This window comes from Monodelphis domestica, chromosome 2 (genome assembly GCF_027887165.1).
Source record: "Monodelphis domestica isolate mMonDom1 chromosome 2, mMonDom1.pri, whole genome shotgun sequence".
In the NCBI taxonomy this organism is placed as follows: domain Eukaryota; kingdom Metazoa; phylum Chordata; class Mammalia; order Didelphimorphia; family Didelphidae; genus Monodelphis; species Monodelphis domestica.
In genome coordinates, this window is record NC_077228.1 from 532669347 (window position 1) to 532693781 (window position 24435).

Genomic DNA, 24435 nt, shown 5'->3' on the forward strand with positions numbered 1-24435 from the left:
GACCTTGGACAAGTCACTTAACCCCTCATTGCCTAGCCCATAACTACCTTCAGTTTTGGATCCGATACATAGTATTAATTCTAAGATGGAAAGTGAGGAAGAGTTAGAACCCCTCCATTTGGGCAGAAGTGGTCAGCCCATAGTCCCGGGGCTGTGCATCCCTCCAGAGCTTTGGGAAGCAATTAGGCAGCAAAACGGGAAGCCCACCTATTCAGATGAGGGCTGGAGCCAGGCTGAATTCTGGCCCAGGTGCTGATTAGCCACAGTGGGTCTGAGAGCCGCCATTTATAGAGCCCTTGAAGGCCTTGGCCGAGCTCTTGACATCTCATCTCATTTGAGCCTTTCTAAAACCCTTGTGGAGTGGAAGCTAGGATGCTTCCATCTGAAAGAGGAAGGAGCAGAAGCTGGGACAGGAGACACGGTTTGCCCTGGCTCACGTAGCCACTAAGAATGGGAGGCAAGGCTTGAGACCATTTCTACCTACTCCAAGGCCAGAATGTTCTCTCCACTGAACCACTGGCTCCTCTGCGAATAACAATAACCTCCAGTGCTTTCTTTCTACTGATTCCCTGGGTGAAGGTGACCTTGGAGAAGTCACTTATCCTCAGTTTCCTCATCTGTAAAATGAAAAAGTTGGGCGAGATGGCCTAGAAGGTCTCCTTCAACTCATGATCCTATTAGTTTCTCTGAGCCTCAGTTTCCTCATTTGTAAAATGAAAAGGTTGGGTGAGATGGCCTAGAAGGTCTCCTTCAACTCATGATCTTATTAGATTCTCTGGGCCTCAGTTTCCTCATCTGTAAAATGAAAAGGTTGGGTGAGATGGCCTAAAAGGTCTCCTTCAACTCATGATCTTATTAGCTTCTCTGGGCCTCAGTTTCCTCATCTGTAAAATGTTGACCTAAATGGTCTTCAAGGTCACTTTCTACCTCCAAATCTACGACCCTATGACTTTCCAGGCTCTCATATGTGTCTAAGGCAGGCCAGTCAGTCAGTAAACATTTATTAAGTGCCTACTGTATGCCAGGCACCATGCTGAGTGCTGAGAATACAAAGAAAGACAAGAGCAGGCTGCCATCTTGGTGGGCCAGTTCTTCCAGCCTCACAGGCCTGGGTCTAGCCTCTTCTCCAGGCTGTCTCAGGGAAATAAAAGAGACCACCGAGTCTCTTATAGACCTTTGGGCCATTCCTAGTTTAACAACCAAGCCTCAAAGCAGAAATGAGATTGAGGACCCTCCCCCCATGCTCACAGCAAAGCCAGGCTTCAGGTGTGTCCATTCAGCTCTTGGGCTGCTTTTGGAAGAGCCTAGTTAGGCTTCCCCCTCCCCAGAATACATCAGTGACTCTGGCTGGTGTCTTCTTCCTTCCAGGAAGCTGAGAACATCATCCAGAAGATCAAGCAGCAGCAGTACCCGGAGCTGCTGCTTCACGACCAACTGCTCACCGAGCGGAAAGAGCAGAAGGTCTTCTTGCATTTCGGTAAGAGCTGGGGAGAGGCCTGGAGCAAGAGGCCAGGCCCCTGGGAAGGGCCCCAGGAAAATCCCACCTTTAACGGAAGCCTCTCTCTTTCAGAGGAGGAAGAGATCACCTTTGCTCCAACCTACCGCTTTGAAAGACTGACCCGGGAAAAGTATGCCTACACTAAACAGAAAGCCACAGGGGTAGGTTCTCCCTCCTGGTGGGATTCTCCAGGGCATCACAGGAAAAAAGACTGAAGATGGAGTCAGGGGATCTGGGATCAAATGTCCTCTGGCAACTCATTCCTCCAGACCTTTGCTCCCTCCCTTGGTAAAATGGAGGCGAACTTGATGTCGGAGATCTTCTCCATCTCAAGCTCTATGGTCCTATATGTGATCTTGGGAAAGTTATCTCATTTATCTGAGCCTCAGTTTCCTCTTCTGTAAAATGAAAAGAGGTTGGGTTAGATGGCCTCAGAGTCTCCCCCATCAAATCTGTGGTCCCTCTCTGCCACCTCATCTGCCCCAAGGTCACCAAACTAAGAGTTAAGCCCCTCTAGGGTCATAGACTTGGGGATGGAAGGGACATTCCAAGGCCATCAAGCCCAAATTCTTCCTTTACAGATAAAGAATCCCAAAAGCCTATGGAGGTTGTGACAGGGTTATAGGAACTTAGATGATGAGTTGGAAAGGTCCTTGGAGGGCATCCAACACCCCTCACTTTACAAATGGGGAAACTGAGGCCCAGGGAGGGTGAGATGATTTACCCAAGGATACATAAATAGGTAGTCATGATCAGGTGGGATTCAAAACCAAGTCTTAACTCCAAGAGCCAGTGCTCTAGGATGGGGAAATGAAGACCATTTCTAGAGAAACTCATGATGGTGAGGCATGATGAAGTAGTGGAAAGAAAATTGGATTTGCAGCCACAAAGCCTGCTTACAAATTCCAGGTTTATCTACTTTTGTGACCTTAGGTAAGTCACTGGGTTATTCTCTGAGTCTCACTTTGCCCATTTGCAAAATGAGGGATGGGAAAGTGGACTGGATGATCACGGAGACCATTCCAGCTTTACATCCTGTGGACCCACAAGGAATCAGATGTTCATGTATGGTCCCCAAGCTAGAGAGCCCCCTTGGGTGAGAAGACCAATAAACCACCAATAATCATGGTTTATAGCAAATTCATTTTCTCTCTTGGCCATAAGAAGTGGGGAAAGAATCGTCCAAAGATGGCCCATCCTCTCTTTTCTTGGCAGATGAAATACAACTTACCATCTTGGTGTGATCGTGTGCTCTGGAAGTCCTATCCCCTCGTGCATGTGGTGTGTCAGTCCTATGGTGAGTAGATGGAGGCAGAGCCCAGAGAATGAAGTGCAAAGAGCCCGGAGGACAGTTCACTGCCGGTGATCATTTGTGATCCCTCTCAGAGCCTCAGTCTGCCCAGATGTCAAATCAGAAAAATAGATGCAATTCTGGTCTAGTGGTCAATAAGCTGAGACCTAACAAACCAGACAGTCCAATAACAGTAGCTAACATCCATTCAGGGCCTACTATGTGCCAGGCACTGTGCTAAGCACTTTACAAATATTGTCTCATTTGATCTTCACAGGAACCCTGAGAAATAACTTATTATTATATATATATAATATATAAATATTGTTATCACAATTTTACAGATGAGGAAACTGAGGCAGATAGTTTAAATGACTATATGTCAGATGCTGTTGGCTAAACATTTGACAAATATTGTCTCATTTGATCTCCACACTATCTTTGGGAGGTAACTGCTATTGTTATCACAATTTTACAGACAAGGAAACTGAGGCAGATAGGTTAAATGACTATGTCAGATGCTTTTGGCTAAACACTTTACAAATATTGTCTCATTTGAACCTCACATTAACCCTGGGAAGTAGCTGTTATTGTTATCACAACTAATAGATGAGGAGACTGAGGCAGACAGGTTAAATGACTGACACAACTAGTAAGTGGCTCCATGAAGAGTCTGTTGAGTTTGTTTGTTTGTTTTTTTTAAGAAAAGCAAATTGATACATATGAAGGTAAGGAAGAATGCATGGCATAGTGACTCCAAGATAGTCTCGGAGTCCAGAAAGACCTCAGTTTAGGTCCTATCTCTGAGCCACACTGGTACAGTGAACCTAGTTGTTTTCCAACCTCTTAGCACCCAGAGCAGCTATCAGAGATAAGTTTAAAATGAGTTGCCAGTCTGCAATGGTGGAGGGAACTTCCACATTGGAAATGACAAGCCCAGAGTAAATCAGTAATGTGAATTAAGATGCAAATTGATTGTTGTAAGCCAAATCAGGCAAATGGGAAAATTGTAAATGCATAAAATAATATATATTAAGAATATAAAAGGCATTTAAAATATCTTGGACCTAAGGTTTAAGGACAGTAAAGGGAGAGATACTGACCTTTCTGAATCTTTGATTTAAAAAAACAACAGCTTCCTTTTAGACTAGAATCCTCTCATTGGCAAGCCAGCACTTAGTGAGGAATTCTTGACATTCTAAATATTAAACTCATTGAAAAAACACTTCTATGACTTCTGAGGGACCACACTGGAGTTGAGTGACTCTTGAGGAATGTCCCTATTTCAGCATGCATGCATACGCTAGGCAGGCAAGGGCCACCAGTTTCCTAATTGGAAAATTCTGTCACTTTGCAATTAATCACTCCTGGGCTCAGCTCATTATGCTATCCTAGTGGGATATCGATCTACTGTCATCCAGGCTAGCTGTTGCTTGAAGCTTTGGGTCTTGTGCTCTTTGCTAAACACTAGACCCACTTTGAGCCACTCAATCAATGCCCAGTCCCTAGTGTGCAAATAACGAAACCCATGAAGTGATCGTGTCACTGAAATTCTCACGACATGGGACCAATGGACATCCAAATAGCGGGGCTTTAATACATGGGACCTCCCACTCCTGGCACCCATAACATTGTCTCAGAACCTGGCCCAGGACAGATCCCCAGAGCATTCCTCTGCAGCCCTTTCCGAGATTTCTGTCAATCCATTCGTCGCTGTTATTTGGATGTTGTCACAATCCGACCAGTCTGTATTGCTTGCCCACATCTCTTCATCTTGGCTGTAAGAATTCCCCTGTCTGACATGCTGCCGAGATTCCAGTAGATCGCAGCCGTAGTTTTCCCCTATGGATCTGTGCCAGAGCATTCAAGCTGAAAGCCCCCAGGTCAGTTGCTCCCATGCCAGAAGAGCCCAGCATCATCCCAGGGTATGGACACATTAGGACTCAGGAGGCTTGGTCCTCGGGGCAAATTGTACAGAACTCTGCTTCATCCTTGGACTGGTCCTTGGAGATCCAGAAGAACCCCAACTATATGCTTGGCAGGAAAAGTACCCAGAAAGCCTGCAGATCCCCCTAGGATGGACCTCGACCTTTTCCCCAAGAGCCACTTCCCTGGTTCTATACAATGATGTCTTTCAGTCTCCCCGCTTTTGTCTAGCAAGTGATGAAGGTCTTGTCCTCCCTTCCAAGGCCAGAAGAATAGAGGACAAGGCTGATTAGATCGTCTATGAGAGTCCACCCTGAGTAGCCTTTGATTTTTGCTTAGGGTCCCTCGAGCTGCAGGAAATAGCCTGGGAGGCCCTCCCTATTCACTTGAATCCTGAGGGGGCTGCCCTTGGCGCAGCTTCATTCCGCCCCAGAGATCAGACACCCTGGAAAAGGCGTGGAAAGTCAATGAACCAGAGACCCAGCCAGGAATCCGCTCTCCTTGGTCCTGAAAGTGCACGCCTCCTGCCATGCTCAAATGAACTCCATTGTTTCCCCCTTTTTTCCCTTTTCAGGTTGCACGAGCGACATCATGACAAGTGACCACAGTCCTGTCTTTGCCACATTTGAAGTCGGCGTCACCTCGCAGTTTGTCTCCAAGAATGGTCAGTGATGGGCTGCGTCCTCTGGTTGCATGTTTTCTTATGGATTTGAAGGGACTAATTATAACCCTCATTTCTACAGGATTTTAAGATTGGTAAAAATGCTCTCCTTGCTACAACCCTGGCCAATGGAGAGTGCTCGAATCGCTTTCCTCCATTTATATTGGAGGAAACCAACAGAGGGGTGAGGAAGGGGAATAACCAGAGTTGTAATAGCTTGAGTTAGCGCTGGGTTTCAGACCAAGGTCTCTTGCTTCTAGGTCTCCTGCCACCCACATCTATGTATTACTTTTCCTAAAGCCTTATCCCCTCTGAGCGAGCCCCTCCAAGCTAGGGATGGTATCTTAGACTGGATACTGGAACACCTGGGTTCCCAAGCCTACATTTTTTTCCACTTCTCTTTCCTCAGCTGAATAATCAGATCAATAATGACTAACATTGCAGGGGCTTTTGTAATTACAAGTCCTTGAGTCATATAATCATAGGCTCACAACTGGATGGAATGTTTGGATCATTTAGTCCAACCTCCAGAGGAAGCTGCAGCTCAGAGAGAGGAAATCAGAGAGCGCAGGTAGCAAGTGTCAGCATTTGGAATTTGGATCAAGATCATCGGACCATAGACCTAAACTGGAATGGACCTTTGCACCCATTGGGTCCAGCCCCCTCATCTTACAGGTGCTGAAACTGACACACACAGAGGCTGAGATTTGCTAGGGGCCAAATGACTAGTTGGTGCATGAGGTAGGATTTGAACTCAGATCTTCCTGCCTCCAGGCCAGTGTCTTACTCACTGTTCCACCGAGCTCCTAATGTGCCATTTCATCAGATATTCACAAAGTCAGCATCAACCACCTCCCCCCCCCTTTTTTTTTAAACCCTCACCTTCGGTCTTAGAATCAATACTGTGTATTGGCTCCAAGGCAGAAGAATGGTAAGGGCTAGGCAATGGGGGTTTAAGTGGCTTGTCCAGGGTCACACATCTAGGAAGTGGCTGAGGCCACATTTGAACCCAGGACCACCTCCCTTTCTTGACTTGAAGTAGGAAATATCCCAGAATCAGGGAGCGAGACCTGGAATGTGAACAGCCTCATCTGGCAAGAAACCTTTTTAGCCTGACATCCCCACCCCCTCCTCAACCATAACTCCTATTATGTTACTGCCACATTGACCCAGGCCTTCCAGACTCCCTGACCAGACTCCCTCTTTGTGCCCCTTGACACGAGCTCCTTGAGAACCAGAACTGGGAGGAGCTCAAACTGTGGTTCAGATTCTTTGTATGAGACAGAATCTGATCACAGGAGATCTTGTCTTTTTCAAATGGCTTCTTGCCTTTTATCTTTCCATCTTAGTCATTTCTGAAAACACTGTGCTTCCTTTATGAATTAAACCATCCTTTGATGCAAAGAAAAACGGTTAACCAGAGAAAAATCCCATCCACCACTCTGCCCTCCTAGTGCCCTTCCTCTCCCGTGCAGGAGCTTCATTAGCTGTTCTTTGGGACCACCCTTGAGAGCAGGGATTGTGTGATCTTTTGTTTTAGCTTCTCCAGCAGAGGACCTGGCAGCTAGCAAGCAATGAACAAATGCTTATTGATTGATTGATTGATTATTGATTTTCCTTTACTTGGAGTTAAATTACCTTTAAGTGGTTTTCATTTATTATCATTTATTGCTAATGATAATAATAGCTACCATTTATATAGAATTTTATGGTTTGAAAAATGCTTTACAAATTCTATCTCATTTTTTTTTTAAGACAAAAAGGAGTTTATTGACACCCCAAGGCATCAAACAGTTGGAGTAGGGTCAGTCACCAATCCAAGCTCAAATCTGCTTTTATAGACAATTCTTTTTTTTTTTTTTAATATATTTTATTTGATCATTTCCAAGCATTATTCGTTAAAGACATAGATCATTTTCTTTTCCTCCCCCCCACCCCCCATAGCCGACGCGTAAGTCCACTGGGCATTAGATGTTTTCTTGATTTGAACCCATTGCTTTGTTGATAGTATTTGCATTAGAGTGTTCATTTAAAGTCTATCCTCTGTCATGTCCCCTCAACCTCTGTATTCAGGCAGTTGCTTTTTCTCGGTGTTTCCACTCCCATAGTTTATCCTTTGCTTATGAATGGTGTTTTTTTTCTCCTGGATCCCTGAAAGTTGTTCAGGGACATTACACCGCCCCTAATGGAGAAGTCCATTACGTTCGATTATACCACAGTGTATTAGTCTCTGTGTACAATGTTCTCCTGGTTCTGCTCCTCTCGCTCTGCATCACTTCCTGGAGGTTGTTCCAGTCTCCATGGAACTTCTCCACTTTATTATTCCTTTGAGCACAATAGTATTCCATCACCAACATATACCACAGTTTGTTCAGCCATTCCCCAATTGATGGGCATCCCCTCGTTTTCCAGTTTTGGGCCACCACAAAGAGCGCAGCTATGAATATTTTTGTACAAGTCTTTGTGTCCATTATCTCTTTGGGGTACAGACCCAGCAGTGCTATGGCTGGGTCAAAGGGTAGATATTCTTTTGTCGCCCTTTGTGCATAGTTCCAAATTGCCCTCCAGAATGGTTGGATCAGTTCGCAACTCCACCAGCAATGAATTAATGTCCCTACTTTGCCACATCCCCTCCAGCATTCATTACTTTCCTTTGCTGTTATGTTAGCCAATCTGCTAGGTGTGAGGTGATACCTCAGAGTTGTTTTGATTTGCATCTCTCTGATTATAAGAGATTTAGAACACTTCTTCATGTGCTTGTTAATAGTTTTGATTTCTTTATCTGAGAACTGCCTATCCATTTCCCTTGCCCATTTATCAATTGGAGAATGGCTTGATTTTTTGTACAATTGATTTAGCTCATTATAAATATGAGTAATTAAACCTTTGTCAGAGGTTTCTATGAAGATTTTTTCCCAATTTGTTGTTTCCCTTCTGATTTTAGTTATATTGGTTTTGTTTGTACAAAAGCTTTTTAGTTTGATGTAGTCAAAATTATTTATTTTACATTTTGTGATTCTTTCTATATCTTGCTTAGTTTTAAAGCCTTTCCCCTCCCAAAGGTCTGACATGTATACTATTCTGTGTTTACCCAATTTACTTATGGTTTCCTTCTTTATGTTTAAGTCACTCACCCATTTTGAATTTATCTTGGTGTAGGGTGTGAGGTGTTGATCTATTCCTAGTCTCTCCCACACTGTCTTCCAATTTTCCCAGCAGTTTTTATCGAATAGTGGATTTTTGTCCCAAAAGCTGGGATCTTTGGGTTTATCGTATACTGTCTTGCTGAGGTCGTTTTCCCCCAGTCTATTCCACTGATCTTCCTTTCTGTTTCTTAGCCAGTACCAAATTGTTTTGATGACTGCTGCTTTGTAATATAGTTTGAGGTCTGGGACTGCAAGGCCCCCATCATATGTGTTTTTTTTCATTATTTCCCTGGATATCCTTGATCTTTTGTTCTTCCAAATGAACTTTGTTATGGTTTTTTCTAAATCAGTGAAGAAGTATTTTGGTAGTTCAATGGGTATGGCACTAAATAGATAAATAAGTTTGGGTAGGATGGTCATTTTTATTATATTGGCTCGTCCTATCCATGAGCAGTTAATGTTTTTCCAATTGTTCAAGTCTAGTTTTAGTTGTGTGGCGAGTGTTTTGTAGTTGTGTTCATATAGTTCCTGTGTTTGTCTTGGGAGATAGATTCCTAGGTATTTTATTTTGTCTAAGGTGATTTTGAATGGGATTTCTCTTTCTAGTTCTTGCTGCTGAGCTGTGTTGGAGATATATAGAAAAGCTGATGACTTATGTGGGTTTATTTTGTATCCTGCAACTTTGCTAAAGTTGTTGATTATTTCAATTAGCTTTTTGGTTGAATCTCTAGGATTCTTTAAGTAGACCATCATGTCATCCGCAAAGAGTGATAACTTGGTCTCCTCCTTGCCTATTCTGATGCCTTCAATTTCTTTATCTTCTCTAATTGCTACTGCTAGTGTTTCTAGTACAATGTCAAATTCTATCTCATTTTATTCTCACAACAGCCCTAGGAGGTAGGTACTATTATGACTCATTTTTACAGGTCAGGAAATTGAAGCAGATAGACTAAAGTGACCTGTCCAGTGTCATGGAGGCAGGGTTTGAACTCGAGTCCATTGCTCTATCCATAAGCCACTTACACAGCTGCATTGGGTTTTTTCTTTTTGTTTTTGAAAACCCTTGCTTTCTGTTTTAGAATAGATATTAATCATGGGTTCCAAGGCAGAAGAATGGCACAAATAATTTAGTTAAGGGGGCAGCTGGTTGGCTCAATGGATTGAGAACCAAACCTAGAGATGGGAGGTCCTGGATTCAAATCTCACCTCAGACACTTCCCAGATTTTTTGATGTCTAGGTCCTTTCTGTTCCTAAATTCAATGAAATTTGCCTCTCAATACTTAATGGAATTAAACCACTCCTGGATGTGGAGCCCTGGCCAGGGGGTTACACTTACTCTAACTTCTCTGGGCAGTGGAAGCTCCTTGGGAGTCCATGTTGGTTCCTTTGTCTTTGTGTCTCTAGTACTTGGCCTGGTGCCTGGTCCATGGTAGGCACTCAATGGAGTTTGCTTGGACTGCCTTCTCTCCACTTCTAGGTCCCGGGAATGTGGACTCTCAAGGACAAATCGAGTTTCTGAACTGCTATGCCACCTTGAAGACAAAGTCACAGACAAAATTCTACCTGGAGTTCCATTCCAGCTGCCTAGAAAGTAAGGGCATCGCCACTTCCCTCCAGGCATCTCTCCTCCCTCCGAGAAGCAGAGAGTTGGGGGGAAAGTGGTTGGCTCCTAGCCGAAGCTAGCTGGTAGCCTCCATTGATGCTGGGGTTCTAGGCTGTTTGATCCGATTTAGAAATCACTGTGGCCTCCAGGAGATACCTTCCGACGCTGCCCTCACATGGAAGAGCCTTGTTTTTGCAGGGGGAAGAGCTAGCTAATCATGGCATGATCTCTGGGGGCCTCTCATTCCAAGGGTGACTCCGCTTCTCTAGCTCTCAGAGTGGGGGAGGGGGCTCTCTCCCCTTGGGCAGGGGCTCTTAGGGGGGTGGAGAGTTCTGGGACTGATCTGGGTTACTATCTCAGGATGTAGCCTCACCTATTTATGTTGTGCATTTGAAAAAATTGTTCTGAGAAGGGCTTCAGAGTTTTCACCAGATTGCTAAAAGCACCAAAAAGATTAGCCCCCACCACCACCACCACCCCCCCCACAGGGCAGATGCACCAAGTGGAGCTTCAAGTGGTTTCTGGGGATCAGAAGAGTGCAATTCCAAATAGCAGAGGGCCGGGGCCAGCCTCTCCCTCTCAGCCTCCCTTTTCCTGGACAAACTAAGAAAAGGGTTACTCTGTGGCCTTGCCAGCAGCATCAGAATACACTTCTGGCGTGGGCTGATCCCAAGCCACACACCTACCCATGGGTACCGCCTTCTCCCTTCAGCTCTTAACATCTGAAGAAATCCGTGTGGGGAAACACCTGGGGGTGGGGTGGGGGCATTTCTAGCCATTCCCATCTGAGGCTGTTTCATTAGGAAGAGTAGAACAGTATGGTTTCCAATTCTGTTCATTGGGGGGGGGGGGATGAGGAAGGAAGGAAGGAAGGAAGGAAGGAAGGAAGGAAGGAAGGAAGGAAGGAAGGAAGGAAGGAAGGAAGGAAGGAAGGAAGGAAGGAAGGAAGGAAGGAAGGAAGGAAGGAAGGAAGGAAGGAAGGAAAGAAGGAAGGAAGGAAGGAAGGAAGGAAGAAAGGAAGGAAGGAAGGAAGGAAGGAAGGAAGGAAGGAAGGAAGGAAGGAAGGAAGGAAGGAAGGAAGGAAGGAAGGAAGGAAGGAAGGAAGGAAGGAAGGAAGGAAGGAAAGAGGAAGGGAAGGAAGAAAGAATTGAAGAAAGGAAAGGAGGGATGGAAGGAAGAAAGAATAGAAAAAGGAAGGGAGGAATGGAGGAAGGAAGGAAGAAAGAATAGAAGGAAGGATAGAAGGAAGGGAAGGAAGGAAGGAAGGAAGGAAGGAAGGAAGGAAGGAAGGAAGGAAGGAGGAAGGGAAGGAAGAAAGAATTGAAGAAAGGAAAGGAAGGATGGAAGGAAGAAAGAACAGAAGAAGGAAGGGAGGGAGGAATGGAGGAAGGAAGGAAGAAAGAATAGAAGGAAGGAGGGAAGTAGGGAAGGAAGGAAGAAAGAATAGAAGAAGGAAGGGAGGGAGGAATGGAGGAAGGTAGGAAGAAAGAATAGAAGGAAGGAGGGAAGGAGGGGGAAATTCCAATGATGGACAGAAGGAAGGAAAGAAGCTTCCCCAGAGAAAAAGGGTGTGTTCAGAGGTGCTGAGCTGAGATATTTCCCAAAGGGATGTGTGAGAGTGCTCGTGGGGAGGGGGTTGCACATCTGTGCTGCCAACACTAAAGCTGGCCCATCTGGAGAGAGTGCCAGGCCTGAAAATCTCCCTGCTCCCTCCCTGTGGGCTTCAGCTGGTCCTCCATCCTCCCAGTGAGCTAAATGACCATCCCCTCCAACGTCATTTCCCTGCTCAGAGCTCATGGCCCCTGGCCCACCACTATGTCAAAGAGAGCTATAAAAACAATGTGGTTGCGTGTACATGTGCGGGTGCGGGCACACTTTAATAAAGTATATAGACATTTGCATAGATTACTATGGAAACGGCATATTAGGAGGCTTAAATTAGAATTTCCAAAGGGTGCTATATTGAGTGGCTGTGGGAAGAGCTGGCTGTCATGTTCCTCATATCTTGTCCATGGATGTGATGATTCCTCCAGAGGCAGTTTTGTTGAGAAGTGGGGGAAGGGGAGGAGGGAGAATCGATTTCCTAAAAATAATCAGATGGTCCTTGTTGAAGAGCTCCCAACTGAGTCCCCATGGGAATAGGGCCAGAAGGGCAGCGCCTCAGATTCCCCCCACCCCCACCCCTCCAAAGAAATGCATCCTGACATAGTCAGACACAGTGCCTGGTGGGGAGTGTTGCTTGCCAGGTCCTCACCCTGCCTCTCTTCTTCCCAGGTTTTGTGAAGAGCCAGGAAGGAGAAAATGAGGAAGGCACTGAAGGGGAGCTGGTGGTGAAGTTTGCTGATGACCTTCCAAAGGTGACTGGCAGGGGGAGGGAGGCGTCTTCATTTGGCAGAACAGGATGAAATCGGATAGAGTAAACATGGACCATTTGGAGAATGGGGTCCCCAAAAGCCAGTGACCCCACATTCAAGGTACTCTGTGGGGCCACACCTGTAGGCCATTAGCTCATGAGCTCATGGAAATTAAGTGACACCAAGAGGGACTTGGAGCCATGAGGCTGATGTTGTTCACTAATTTTTCCGTTGTGTCCAACTCTTTGTGGCCCCAGTTGGAGTTTTCGTGACAAAGGTACTGGGGTGGTTTCCCATTTCCTTCTCCAGCTCATTTTACTGATGAGGAAAATAAAGCAAGCAATGTTAAATGACTTGCTCAGGGTCACACAGCTATTAAGTGCCTGAGGCTGGATTCAAACTCAGGAAGTAGAGTTTTCCTGACTCCACTAAGAGGGGGCAAAGGAAGGGGAGAGAGGGTGGGAGGGTGAGAGGAAGAGAGGGAGAAGGAGAGGGAGGAGAGAGGGAAGGAGGGAGAGGGAGAGAAAAAGAAAAGAGAGGGGAGAGGGAGAAGGGGAGAGAAAAAGGGAGAGAGACGGGGGAGGGAGAAGGAGAGAGAAGAGAGAGAGGGAGGGAGTCAGAGAGAGAGGGAAGGAGTCAGAGAGAGAAGGAAAGAGGGGAGGAGAGGGGGAGAGAGGGAGAGAGTGAAGGAAAGAGGGGAGAGGGAGAGGGGGAGGGAAAGGGAGGACAGACAGACAGACAGACAGGGAGGAGAGTTTAGAATAGATCTTAAGCAATCACTCAGTTTCTAGATGAGGACAGAGACCAGTGAGAGAAAGGGCTTTGTCAGTACAAAGGTAGTTCCAAACAAGAATGCAGGCTCGAATCCCCCTGCCTCCCTGGCTGAGGCTCTTCCCCCTAGACTTGGCTGAAAGGGAAGGCTAGAGAAGGCTGCCTGAGTCTTGTTTGGGAGTTGAAAGTAAGCGGAAAATGTGGCCCTTATAAGGGTAAAATGGGGGGGAGGGAGAGGTGGGGTGTGAATGGAAAACCTTCGGACTGGGCATTCCAGGGCTAAATCAGTCCTCTTTGCAGCCTTTGCTCCCGCCTTGGGGGCCACAGAGCCAGGGATTAGTCAGTTTGGGATTACTTTGCGGGGAGGGAGATGGAGCTGCTTCCGCCTTCCTGGCAATGTGGGAGTGAGGCGAAGTTCAAAAGGAGAAAGTGGCTCCGGATCGGCTCTCCTGGGCCCGGGGAAGGAGCCAGGAAGGCTTCAAAGAGAACTTGCGCCCCCTCCCCGCAGCCCTAGCAGGCTGAGGGACAGGCCGGCTCAGCTAAGCGGTTGGGCCAATGAGCCGTCTCCGTCAGCCCCTGCCTCCGCTGAGAGGCCGACTCTCCCGAGCAGGCCGGCGGAGTGGTTTCTGGGCTGAGGTGGGTTCCAGGAAATCAAATTCAGACCTCAATCCGGCCAACGTTTCTTCATCACAGAATCTCCTCCGAGAACCAAAGGACACCTTTGTTGTCGTTCAGTCATTTCAATCACGGCCAACTCTTTGGGGCCCCATTTGGGGTTTTCTTGGCAGAAATACTAGAGTGCTTTGCCATTTCCCTCTCCAGCTCATTTTACAGATGAGGAAACTGAGGCCCACAGAGTTAAATGACTTGTTCAGAGTCACACAGCTATTAAGGGGCTGAGGTTAGATTTGAACCCAGGAAGTAGGAGCCTTACTGACTCTATTCACAGCGCCACCTAGCTGCCCACAGAGTAAGCTTTTAATTACAAATGGGTATTTGTGGGTAGATTCCAGGCAAACTTCCAAGAACCCCAAGAGTGTAGCTATGCACGTTTTTAAAGCTCAGCCTGAGCTAGTCCACAGACCCTCCCGTCGGGCTGTCCTTCCAGCCCACACAGGCCGATGGCACAGCCGGGAGCTGGGTTTTAGAGGCGTTTGCTGAGACCCGAATTCTCCTTCCCTCGCCACTTCAGTTAGTGCCCGCTGTGATCCCTGGGGGCAGAGCAGGAATGTCGTCGTCTTCCACTAAGCCCAGGCCCTTCTGCGAAGCTCTGAGGCCACCACTTTGATGGGCGATCACACAGCCCATCCCTCTCCGGGCTTCCATTTTCAGCTGAATTTGACTCGTTATGTATTTATTTTAAGCGTTTTAAAAATTGATTACCAAATTCTTTCCCTCCCTGCAGCCCCTTTTCTCACCCGTGGAGAAGGCAAATAGCATGATAACATGTGAATTACATTTATACATGTGAGTTACATGTGTGTTTTGCATGTAAACATGACAACAGGAACCACTTGTTCTTGTGGTTGTGTGTTGTGCATGTAAGTTATGTTATACACGGTGCTTATGCCTTATACATGTGGCTTCCACTTTATACATGTAAGGTCACGCTCAGCATGAATTTGTTGGCTACAATGGGCCTCTGGGCACTGTGCTAAGAGCCTGGGATGCCAAGGTAAAAGGAAATGGTCCATCTTCTCAGGGAACATAACATTCTCTGGGGGGAAGCGCCACTCACACGTTTAAGTGAATACTAGACAAATGCCACTGATGTTCAGGAGGGAGGTCCCAGACTCAAGGGGCAGGAGAACTGGCGAGCCAGCGGCCACAATGGGAAGAACCAGACGGGGCCCCAGAGAGACGTAGCTGTACCCATCGCATCTAGGCTACAATACATTTCTGTAAATTTTCAATTCAATCCATTCCAACAGTTACAGAATACCTAATAGGTTCAAGATGCAGCACTGTGTCCAAGTCTAACCATACGAAAGCCCTCCAATCCCTAGCATTTCTGACCAAAGGAGACTGTTATGAGGTGATGAAGGAAAGACCCCCCCCCACCTATTTCCCCACAGCCAGGGGGTGCCAGAAACAACTCAAAACTGCTAGAAAGCCAATTGTTAAATTTTCCAGTTGGAGTATTTACATCTCAGAAATTGGCAAACACTAGAAGTCAAGGCAGCTGGGTGGCACAATGGATAGTGCATTATACCTGGGGTCAGGAAGATCTGAGTTCAAATCTGAACTCAGATGCTTCCTAGTCGTGAGTCCCTGGGCAAGTCATTTAACTCTGCCTCAGTTTCCTCTTCTGTCAAATGAGGTGGAAAGGGAAATGACAAAGAACCCCATTCTCTTCGCCAAGAAAACCCCCAAATGGGGTCACAAAAAATAGGAATCAACTGACAGAACCACCATCTCTGATTCCAAATCCAGATTTTTTCTTTTGTATTCCACCATCAGCTCTTCCACCTGGAAACTCTCAGCAGGAGGCCCTTGCTACTGCCCAGGAGTGAGGGAGTGGAGGATTCTAGTTCTCATGGATAGTCAGAACTCTGTGGGAAAGCCTCATGGCTCTGCCCCTTCCTCCTCAGACTTATCCTGTCCACTTGTCTTTGCTTGCAGTTGACCCCCATTATTTCTGACCCAGAGTACCTGTTGGACCAGCACATCCTCATCAGCATCAAGTCTTCAGACAGTGATGAATCCTATGGTGAGTGACCACAAGGAAGGTGGTCTAGGAGGTGAGGTGCCACTTGGGAGGCTGGGATCTGTCTTTGTGGAGGAGACATACCCTTTGCCACTTCGCCACACTCTTCCTCACCCTTTGGTGGTCTTTGGACTATAAGGGTTAAAAATTAAGGTTGAACTAAATATAAGAGAAATGTGGTTGCCGAAATGAATATATCTCAAGTCAAAATGACTTTATAGTACTTTTATTTACAAAATAGAAGAAAAGAGTAAGGTAGAGAAATGAGAAAGAGGGTAGAGTAAGGAATGTAGCTTAATGAGCTAAATATCTGCTACAGTGGGGCTCCAGAAGCCCAACTGGAGGTATCACCCATGCAGCCTCCAAGAGGGAGTTAATCTCTCCAGAAGTCAGGAAAGGAAGGTCAGCTTTTTCCACTCACCAATCCAAAGGAAAGAGCAGTCTCACCAAATGATCCTCCACCAGCCTTCACAACCTCAAAAGAGCTCAAACAACCTCACATGAAGTTGCAATCACTTTTAAAGACCCTTTTTGTCACTTCCTGTGCCTTCCCCCTGCTTTACAGGGACCAATTGTAGTTTTTAAATTTTCTTGGGACTGCCTGGTCCTAAGTCAGTTCTTTCTGAGCTGACACCCACTTTAGCACTCAGGTTGCAGACCTTTCCCCACTTAAGCGTAAAGTGGGAGTATATCCGCTTCTGGTGGTTAAATCTAAAAGTAGGCAAAGGGAGAGTTAATCCCATCTTCACAGGACCCTGGAGGAGGCAGCAGAGTTTTCCCCTATACTACACTGCATATGTAAACCCTTTCTCTTTGGTTGCTATTCTCTATCCCTTTTACTTAAGTTCAGAAAGTCAGAGGATACAAGTTGGAAGCTCCTTAGAGATCGCATGGTCCAATGCATGTATAGAATCTCCTTGATCAAGGTTACAAAAGTAGTAGAAGGAAAAGGCAAGATTTGAACTCGGGGGCTTTTGAATCCCTGTCTCTGAAATGTCCTCCCTGGGTGACCTTAGGCAAGTCCCTTGACATTATGCCCAGGTCTCAGATCTATAAAATGAGGAGATTAGACTAGAGGCCCAGAAGGTCCCCTCCATCTCTAAATCTACCATCCTGGCTAACTACAAGTCCAAGGGGTTTTGTTTGAGTCTTTCCCAGACACTGATAAAAAAGTCACAGGAGCCACCTGTCTGGTAAACAAGAGATCTAGGTTTGAATCCCTTTGAGAGGTAGTGTTGGAGTGGTAAGAGGGCAGAATTTAGACAGGAGGGTGACTTGGATTCAGATCCTACGTCAGACACCTACTGTATGACCCTGAGTATGTCATTCAACTGCTTTGTACCTCATCTGTACAATGAGGGTGTTAGAGGCAGACAGGTGGCTCAGCGGATTGAGAGCCAGGCCTAGAGATGGGAAGTTCTGGGTTCAAATATGGCCTCAGACATGTCCTAGCTGTGTGATCCTGGGCGAGTCACTTAACCCCACTTGGCTAGCCCTTGCCAATCTTTTGTCTTAGAGTTGATACTAAAAGAGAAGGTAAGGAGACTCTAAGGTCCTCTCCAGCTTAAGCCCTGCAGTTCCACGAACCTCCCCCTCCCCCAGACTGTCGTGTGGTTCAAATGAGATCACGTCTGTAAAGTGCTCTGCGTCAGCCAGTATTCCTCTGGAGATGACTGGCAGGCTCTCTGAACTGCAGAGGTGTGACAGCCTCCGCCCTAGGGGCCTGTGTGGTTTATCTGATCTGTAACCTCAATCAGAAATGTGTCCTTGTCCACCTGGGACTGGAACAGAGAAGGGGCTCTCGTTTTCTGTGAGGAGCAGAGGCCACCCCAAGGTGGGACCACCCAGAACATCTCAGCAGCCCTGCAGTGCCCCCTGGACCCTCACCCAGAAGGGGCATGTTCTGAAGCTCAGGAGCCAGCCTTCTGTCTCTGTTATCCCCAGGCTTCACATGCTGCTTGGGCACCTCCTCCCCAGCCTCCCTTTCTGCCTTGTACCCTGCAGTCAGGGAAAAACCCTGCTGTCAGAATCCTCCCCTTCCTCTGCTTAGATAAGAATAGCAGCTGACATTTATTTGGGGCTTTGAGGTTTGCAGAGGATTCTCTCCTGAGCCTTCAATAAGTGCTCCTCTGTTTGAACGCCTTTCTCCTGCCCCCTGGGGGAGGGAATGGGTGCAAGTGTCCCCCTCCTCCTTCTAGACAGGCCAGGGAAGTTCAGTCATTGAAAAGCATGTCCAGAGCCAGCCAGTCGGGTAATAATTTATTAAGAGCCTATTCTGTGGGAGAGACTTGAGATACAATCAAAAAATGGCCTTCCCTGCCCTCAGGAAGCTTCTCTTCTGTTAAAGACATTCTAGAGCCTCCTTTGTTCCTGGCACAATAAACTCCATCTCCCAACTCCCTCTGCCTGGAAATGCTGCTTCTCTCCATCTCCTGGCTTCCTCCAAGCCCCACCTAAAATCCCATCTTCCACAAGAAGCCTTTCCTGATCCCACTTAATTCTTTTATTTTTTTTTTATTTTAATATGATCCAAATTGTCTCCTGCCTTTCTTCCCTCCCTGCTCCTGGAGCTGATGAACAATTCAATCTGGGTTATATATATAATAATGCAAAACATATTTCCATATTATTCATTTTCTTTTTTTCTTTAAAAGTCTTACCTTCCATCTTGGAACCAATACTGTGGTTTGGTTCCAAGGCAGAAGAGCAGTAAGGGCTAGGCAATAGGGGTCAAGTGACTTGCCCAGGGTCACACAGCTAGAAAGTGTCTGAGGTCAGTTTTGAACCCAGAAGCTCCTATCTCTAGACTTGAGCCAACTAGCTACCCCCAATAAATACTCTATGACTTGACTATTATAATCATATAAGCATATATGAATTATATACAAACCAGATGCAAAATTGAGATAAATGGATAGCTCTGGACATGCTTTTCAATGACTGAACTTCCCTGGCCTGTCTAGAAGGAGGAGGGGGACACTTGCACCCATTCCCTCCCCCAGGGGGCAGGAGAAAGGCGTTCAAACAGAGGAGCACTTATTGAAGTAGCTGGTAGGGGGTCTCAAAGGTCTCAAAAATACTGAAGTAGTGCCTGAGCTGGTATTTGAAGGAAACCAGGCTTTCTTAGATACTGAAGGAATGAGGGAGTGCTTTTCAGGCTTATACAAAGGATATGAGATGTCAGGTCTAAGAACAGAAAAAGGCCAGTCAGCAAAAAGAGGGGTTGGGTGGGGATCAGTTCCCCTTAGGCCTTTGAAAACCAAATCAGCAGTTTACAGTTGAATCTGAAGGCAATAGGGAGCCACTGCAGTTTGTAGAGTATGAGAGTGACTTGTTCAGAAATGGACTTTAGGAAAACCACTTTAGAAGCCCTATGGAAGGATGGTGAGAGAATGGGGAGATTTAAGGCAGAAAGACCAGATAAAGGGCTGCTGCAGTTGTCCAGAGCAGAGGCGATTAAAGCCTGAATTAGGGCCTTTGCTGTATAAATAGACAGAAGAAGGTGGAAAGCAGAGATGTAATAAAGTTAGAAATGTAGCATCTGGCAACTGACTAGATATGTCTTTGGCTCTTTTTCTCTTTCTTTCCCTCTTATCACCAAATTATTGTAATTTCTCCTTAGAAGTTGCAATACTGTATGTACCTTTAGTTAAAAATCTTTAGAGCTATAAGTTGGTTATGTTGAAAATGATCCACTGGGGAAACTGGTCTCCCAGTGGGGGAATGTGTGCTTTAAAATGTTGTACCCCAGGGGACTTCATCCCCCAGCATTCTCTACTCTTCCCAGGGTTCCCTTTTCTTATGTCCTGGCTTGGGTTGGCCTATAAATGGGCTGATCCCACACTGGACTGGAGTGGGGGGGTGCCTTTTGCTGGGGCTCGAGTAGGCAGACTTGTCTCTCCTAGCACCCCTTTTCTCTCCCTTCTTTTTACCCTTACAGTAGTGAGGATGAAGATGATGCTGTGGTTACAAACCTGAGATTTGGAGGACAGTGTCTCCCTCAAGAGACCTAAGGAAGTGAAAGGGAGGGTGGGAAGGCCATGAGCTCTGTTATGGACATGTCTTTGGTACCTCCAATCTATAATGCCCAATAGGTGATATGGGATTAGAGCTTAGGAGAAAGACGATGGATGGATCTAGAACTCTGGATATAATCAACAGACAAATGGTCATGAAGCTCATAGAAGCTGATTAGCTTACCAAGCAAGAGAGGTGATGGAGGAGGAGGACCGGCTCTTGAGATACACACAACACACTCAGGGTTCGGATGTGTGATCTGGATGATGAAACAGCAACAGAGACTGAAAAGGAGCAGTCAGAGAAGCAGGAGTAAAACCAAGATGGTGGTTTCACAAAAAGCCAAAGAAGAGAAAGAATCCAGGAGAGAGCAATCAACATTATTAGATGCTGCAGAATCATGGAAAAGGGCAAACACTAAGAAAAGAGCACCAGATGTGGCAATAAGAGATCGTTGGTTATGGGTGTCTTGTGTTTGGCCATGCCTATTGGGCAGCCAAGGTCTAGAAGAGCCTCCGGGGGAGCTGGGTAGGGAATTATAGCCAAGGCTTCTACCCAAGTCTTCTGGCTTCAAATCTAGTCACTACTTCACTTTCCATCCGCTCGTGTCTGGCTTTCCTGCTTGCCAAAGCTCAAGGATGAGGACGAGATGACTGAGGGGGAAACAGTTGGGGGGGGGTAGCTGGAGTAGGGAAATAATGGTGGTTGGATTACCCAAAGGAGATGATCAGCTAGAGTCAGGAATGACCTTTGTGCCTAATGAGGCTGATAGAAGAGAGGTCTTCCCTATAGCCAGCCCTAAAGCATTTAGAAATGGGAGCTGTCCATTGTGGATTCTCTGTCCCATTCTCTGCCCATTTGGTTGATTCTGTCAGTGACCAGTTCAGGAGCTAACTCTCTGCATCTCCGCATTCCATTTAGTCAACAAACACTCATCAAGCATTTACTGTGTGCCGGCTAAAAGCTGGGGATACTAAGAAAGACAGAACAGTTCTGCCCCCAGGGAACTTGCAGCCTAATGGGGGAAAGTGAACTTAGCATTCTGGTCTTCAGAGTTAAGTCTCAGCTCTCTCTTGCTGGGATCCTCTCTTGTTTCTTCTGTTTCTTATTTTTAAATGTCAGTACAAAGCTTTGAAAAGGGACCTGGATTTGGAGTATGGAGGAGCTGGCCTCAGGCCTTGGCTCTAAGCCTTCCTTGCTGTGGCTTTGCCTCTCCAAACCTTGGTTTCCTCATCTGTAAAAGGAGGATGCTAAAGCTTGCCCTGCTTGGCTCTGAGGCTTGTGGTGAGGAAAGAGGTTGGTAATGAAGTGCTACAGAAGCTCTGGGAGCCATAAATAACCCGGTAACCATGGTGATGGACCACGGGGAAGTGGAGAGCAGAGCTTGCTGGACTTAGTCACAAATATTGGGCTTGAGTCACAGCATTGCCACTGGCTAACTGTGTGACCCAGGTACAGCCTTTAGTTCTCTGATCCTCAGTTCTCCCATCTAAGAACAAGGCTAATAATACTCCTAGTACCTCCCTCAGAGAGGCCCAAATGAGAGACGGCAGGGAAAGCTTTTTGTGAACCTCTAAGTACCAGATAATTGTCTGCTATTAGTATCTTCAACCCACTCCTCCCACATCCAGCTTCACTTTCTCTGTGTGCTGGACCCCCTGAGAAGAATGGACTACCTGCAGGATTTCAAGGGACCTGACTCAGGTGAAGCCCATCCTTCAATTCCAAAGGAGCTGTGGGGCATGACTGCTGAGCCACTGCCCACGGGATCAGGAAGAGTGTGGAACCTGGGAGAGTGGCAAAGTACTGGGGAAGGGCACTCATCTTGGTTTGCAAAAGAGGGCTAGGACTAGAGTCTGAAAACAGGCCAATGAACAGGACTCTGATGCCAAGGAACATCTAGAATGAGATGGCTATTGAAGCCCTGATTAAAAAGAATCAATATGGGGGGCAGCTGGGTGGCTTGGTGCATTGAGAGCCAGGCCCAGAGATGGGAGGTCCTGGGTTCAAATGTGACCTCAGACACTTCCCAGCTGTGTGACCCTGGGCAAGTCACTTAACCCCTATTGCCTAGCCCTTACCACTCTTCTGCCTTAGAACAAATACATAGTATTGATTCTAAGACAGAAGGTAAGGGCTGAAAAGAGAAGAGAAGAGAAGAGAAGAGAAGAGAAGAGAAGAGAAGAGAAGAGAAGAGAAGAGAAGAGAAGAGAAGAGAAGAGAAGAGAAGAGAAGAGAAGAGAAGAGAAGAGAAGAGAAGAGAAGCAATGTGTTGGTACAGCTGTACCTCTAGTCCAGACCTGAGGTCCTAGATTCAAATCTGTGACCCTGGGCAAGTCATTTAACCTTATCTGCCTCATTTTTCTCTTCTGTAAAATGAACTGGAGAAGGAAATGGCAAACCACTTCAGGATCTTTGCAAAGAAAACCCCAAATTGAGTCACAAAGAGTGAACACAACTGAACAACAAGAATTAAGTAGGGGCAGCTAGGTAGCACAATGGATAGAGAGGCAGGCCTGGAGTTGGGAGAACCTGGGTTCAAATCTGATCTCAGAAACATCTTATGTGATGCTGGACAAATCACTTAACCCCATTTGCCTAGCACTTGCCCTTCTGTCTGAGAATTGTTATGGAACAGAAAGCAAGGGTTCTCAGAGTAGCTAGATTGCCCAGTGGATAAAGAGTCATGCTTTGAGATAGGAGGTCCTGGGTTCAAATGTGGCCTCAAATACTTCTGTATGACCCTGAGCAAGTCACTTAACTCCCATAGCCTAACCATCGCTGTTCCTCTGCCTTAAAATCAAGGCTTATCCTATGATGGAAGGTAATGGTCTATTTTTAAAAATAAAATAAATATAAAATAAAATCTTCATCTTCAGAGATGAAGAACCACAGCCAATGCGACTCTATTAAGAAGAAGGAGTCCTACCAAGCTAACTTCATCTCCTTTAGGGGAGCCCCACCCCCCACCCCGTTCCTAAAATGCTAAATAAAGAAGCTGCTGTGGAAAACATCTACCAAGGTTGGCGTCCAGCACTTGATAATGTTATCGTGCTCTTCTTGGGGAAAAGATGGAGAGAAAGGGCTAGAAGAGAGTACAGGGAAGAGGACAGCTTTGGATGAGTTGTTGGTGGATCAGTGCCAGCTTGGCAAGCCCTGGGGGCCTGGATTTGGCCCTGGGTCGTTAATAGTCTTGTCAGTGACCCAGATCGATGGCAAGCAATTGGCACCAAGATGGAAGGGACAGCTAAGCCGCTAGATGGCTGAGCTGAATCCAGAGAAAGCTTAGGTGAGTTTAAGCACTGAGCTCAATCAAAGCTCCCCTCTTCTGCTTGGCCCCTGTGACAAGGAAATCACTTTAAAAGACTGCTATATATTAATTTAAGGTCCAAATTTTATTAATTTAGAGGCCCAAAGTAGGAGCAAAAGGAAGAAGGTGCCCAAAGGCAACGAGGTGGGAAGTAGGAGGTAGGTGGCATTCAGGAGGAGCTTCAAGCAGAAGCTTGTTTGCCCACTTGTTGGGTTTAGTGGAGGTTCTTTGGGGGTCTGCTGAGGTCTCGCCCAACTCTAAAACTCTGTGATTCCCGTTTTGGCTCCACGTCCTTTCTGATGTTGAGTCTCATTTCAAAGCTTGCTTCTCTCAAGAAATGTCTGTCCCCTGCTGAGCTCCTCGCTCGTTCCCCAGCCTTGTTCATTTTTAGCTTATTTGTTTGGTTTCCTGTGTAAGATCCTTAGAAACTGTGACTTTGGGAGAGAGCTATTTTCCCATTTGATGCTATTTCACATCTGAGTTTGGAGGGCATCCAATCAGGCCTTCACCATTGGAAAGAAGCTTTTTTTCTCTCAGGAATGGTCAGAGATGGGCTTGTGTGCCAGAAGAAATGGAGTTTGACTTTTGCTCAAGAGATGTGGCTATGAGGGGAAGCTGGGTGGCTCAGTGGATTGAGAGCCAGACCTAGAGACTGGTGGTCCTAAGTTTAGATGTGGCCTTCCTAGCTGGGTGACCCTGGGCAAGTCACTTAACCCCCATTGCCCAGGCCTTACTGCTCTTCTGCCTTGGAACTAGTACACAGTATTGATTCTAAGACCAAAGGTAAGGGTTAAAAAAAAAGAAAAGAAAAGAATTATGCCTATCTGAAGAGTGACATATAAGCTCTAAAGGCCAAAGCCCTGGCCCTGCTCCCCACCCCTACTTCATTCTAACTTGCTCTTCAGTAACATGGAGGACAAAAGGTTTTCTTGCCTTCCATGGAAATGACTGGAATCTTCGCTTCAGTTTAACATCTCTCCCTTCAGGCGAAGGCTGCATTGCTTTGAGATCTGAAGCCATTGAGTCCTTGGTCCCCATCTATACCGCACTCACTCACCATGGAGAGATGATGGGTCACTTCCGAGGAGAGATTAAGCTGCAGACCTCCCAAGGGAAGAAGAGAGAAAGGCTCTATGGTAAGGCAGAGATG

At 46.4% G+C, this 24435-nt stretch overlaps 1 protein-coding gene across 3 annotated transcripts in view; it reads left to right on the forward strand.

Moving 5' to 3' along the window:
* Positions 1 to 24435, forward strand: part of INPP5D (inositol polyphosphate-5-phosphatase D) — a 117480-nt gene that overhangs the window by 80398 nt on the left and 12647 nt on the right. For all 3 annotated transcript variants that reach the window (XM_007485827.3, XM_007485829.3, XM_007485828.3), the window contains 8 exons: positions 1369 to 1477; positions 1571 to 1659; positions 2714 to 2795; positions 5290 to 5379; positions 10001 to 10114; positions 12401 to 12483; positions 15874 to 15961; positions 24272 to 24421. In XM_007485827.3, the coding sequence (XP_007485889.2) occupies positions 1369 to 1477; positions 1571 to 1659; positions 2714 to 2795; positions 5290 to 5379; positions 10001 to 10114; positions 12401 to 12483; positions 15874 to 15961; positions 24272 to 24421 (805 nt within the window). The remainder of the gene's footprint in view (positions 1 to 1368; positions 1478 to 1570; positions 1660 to 2713; positions 2796 to 5289; positions 5380 to 10000; positions 10115 to 12400; positions 12484 to 15873; positions 15962 to 24271; positions 24422 to 24435) is intronic.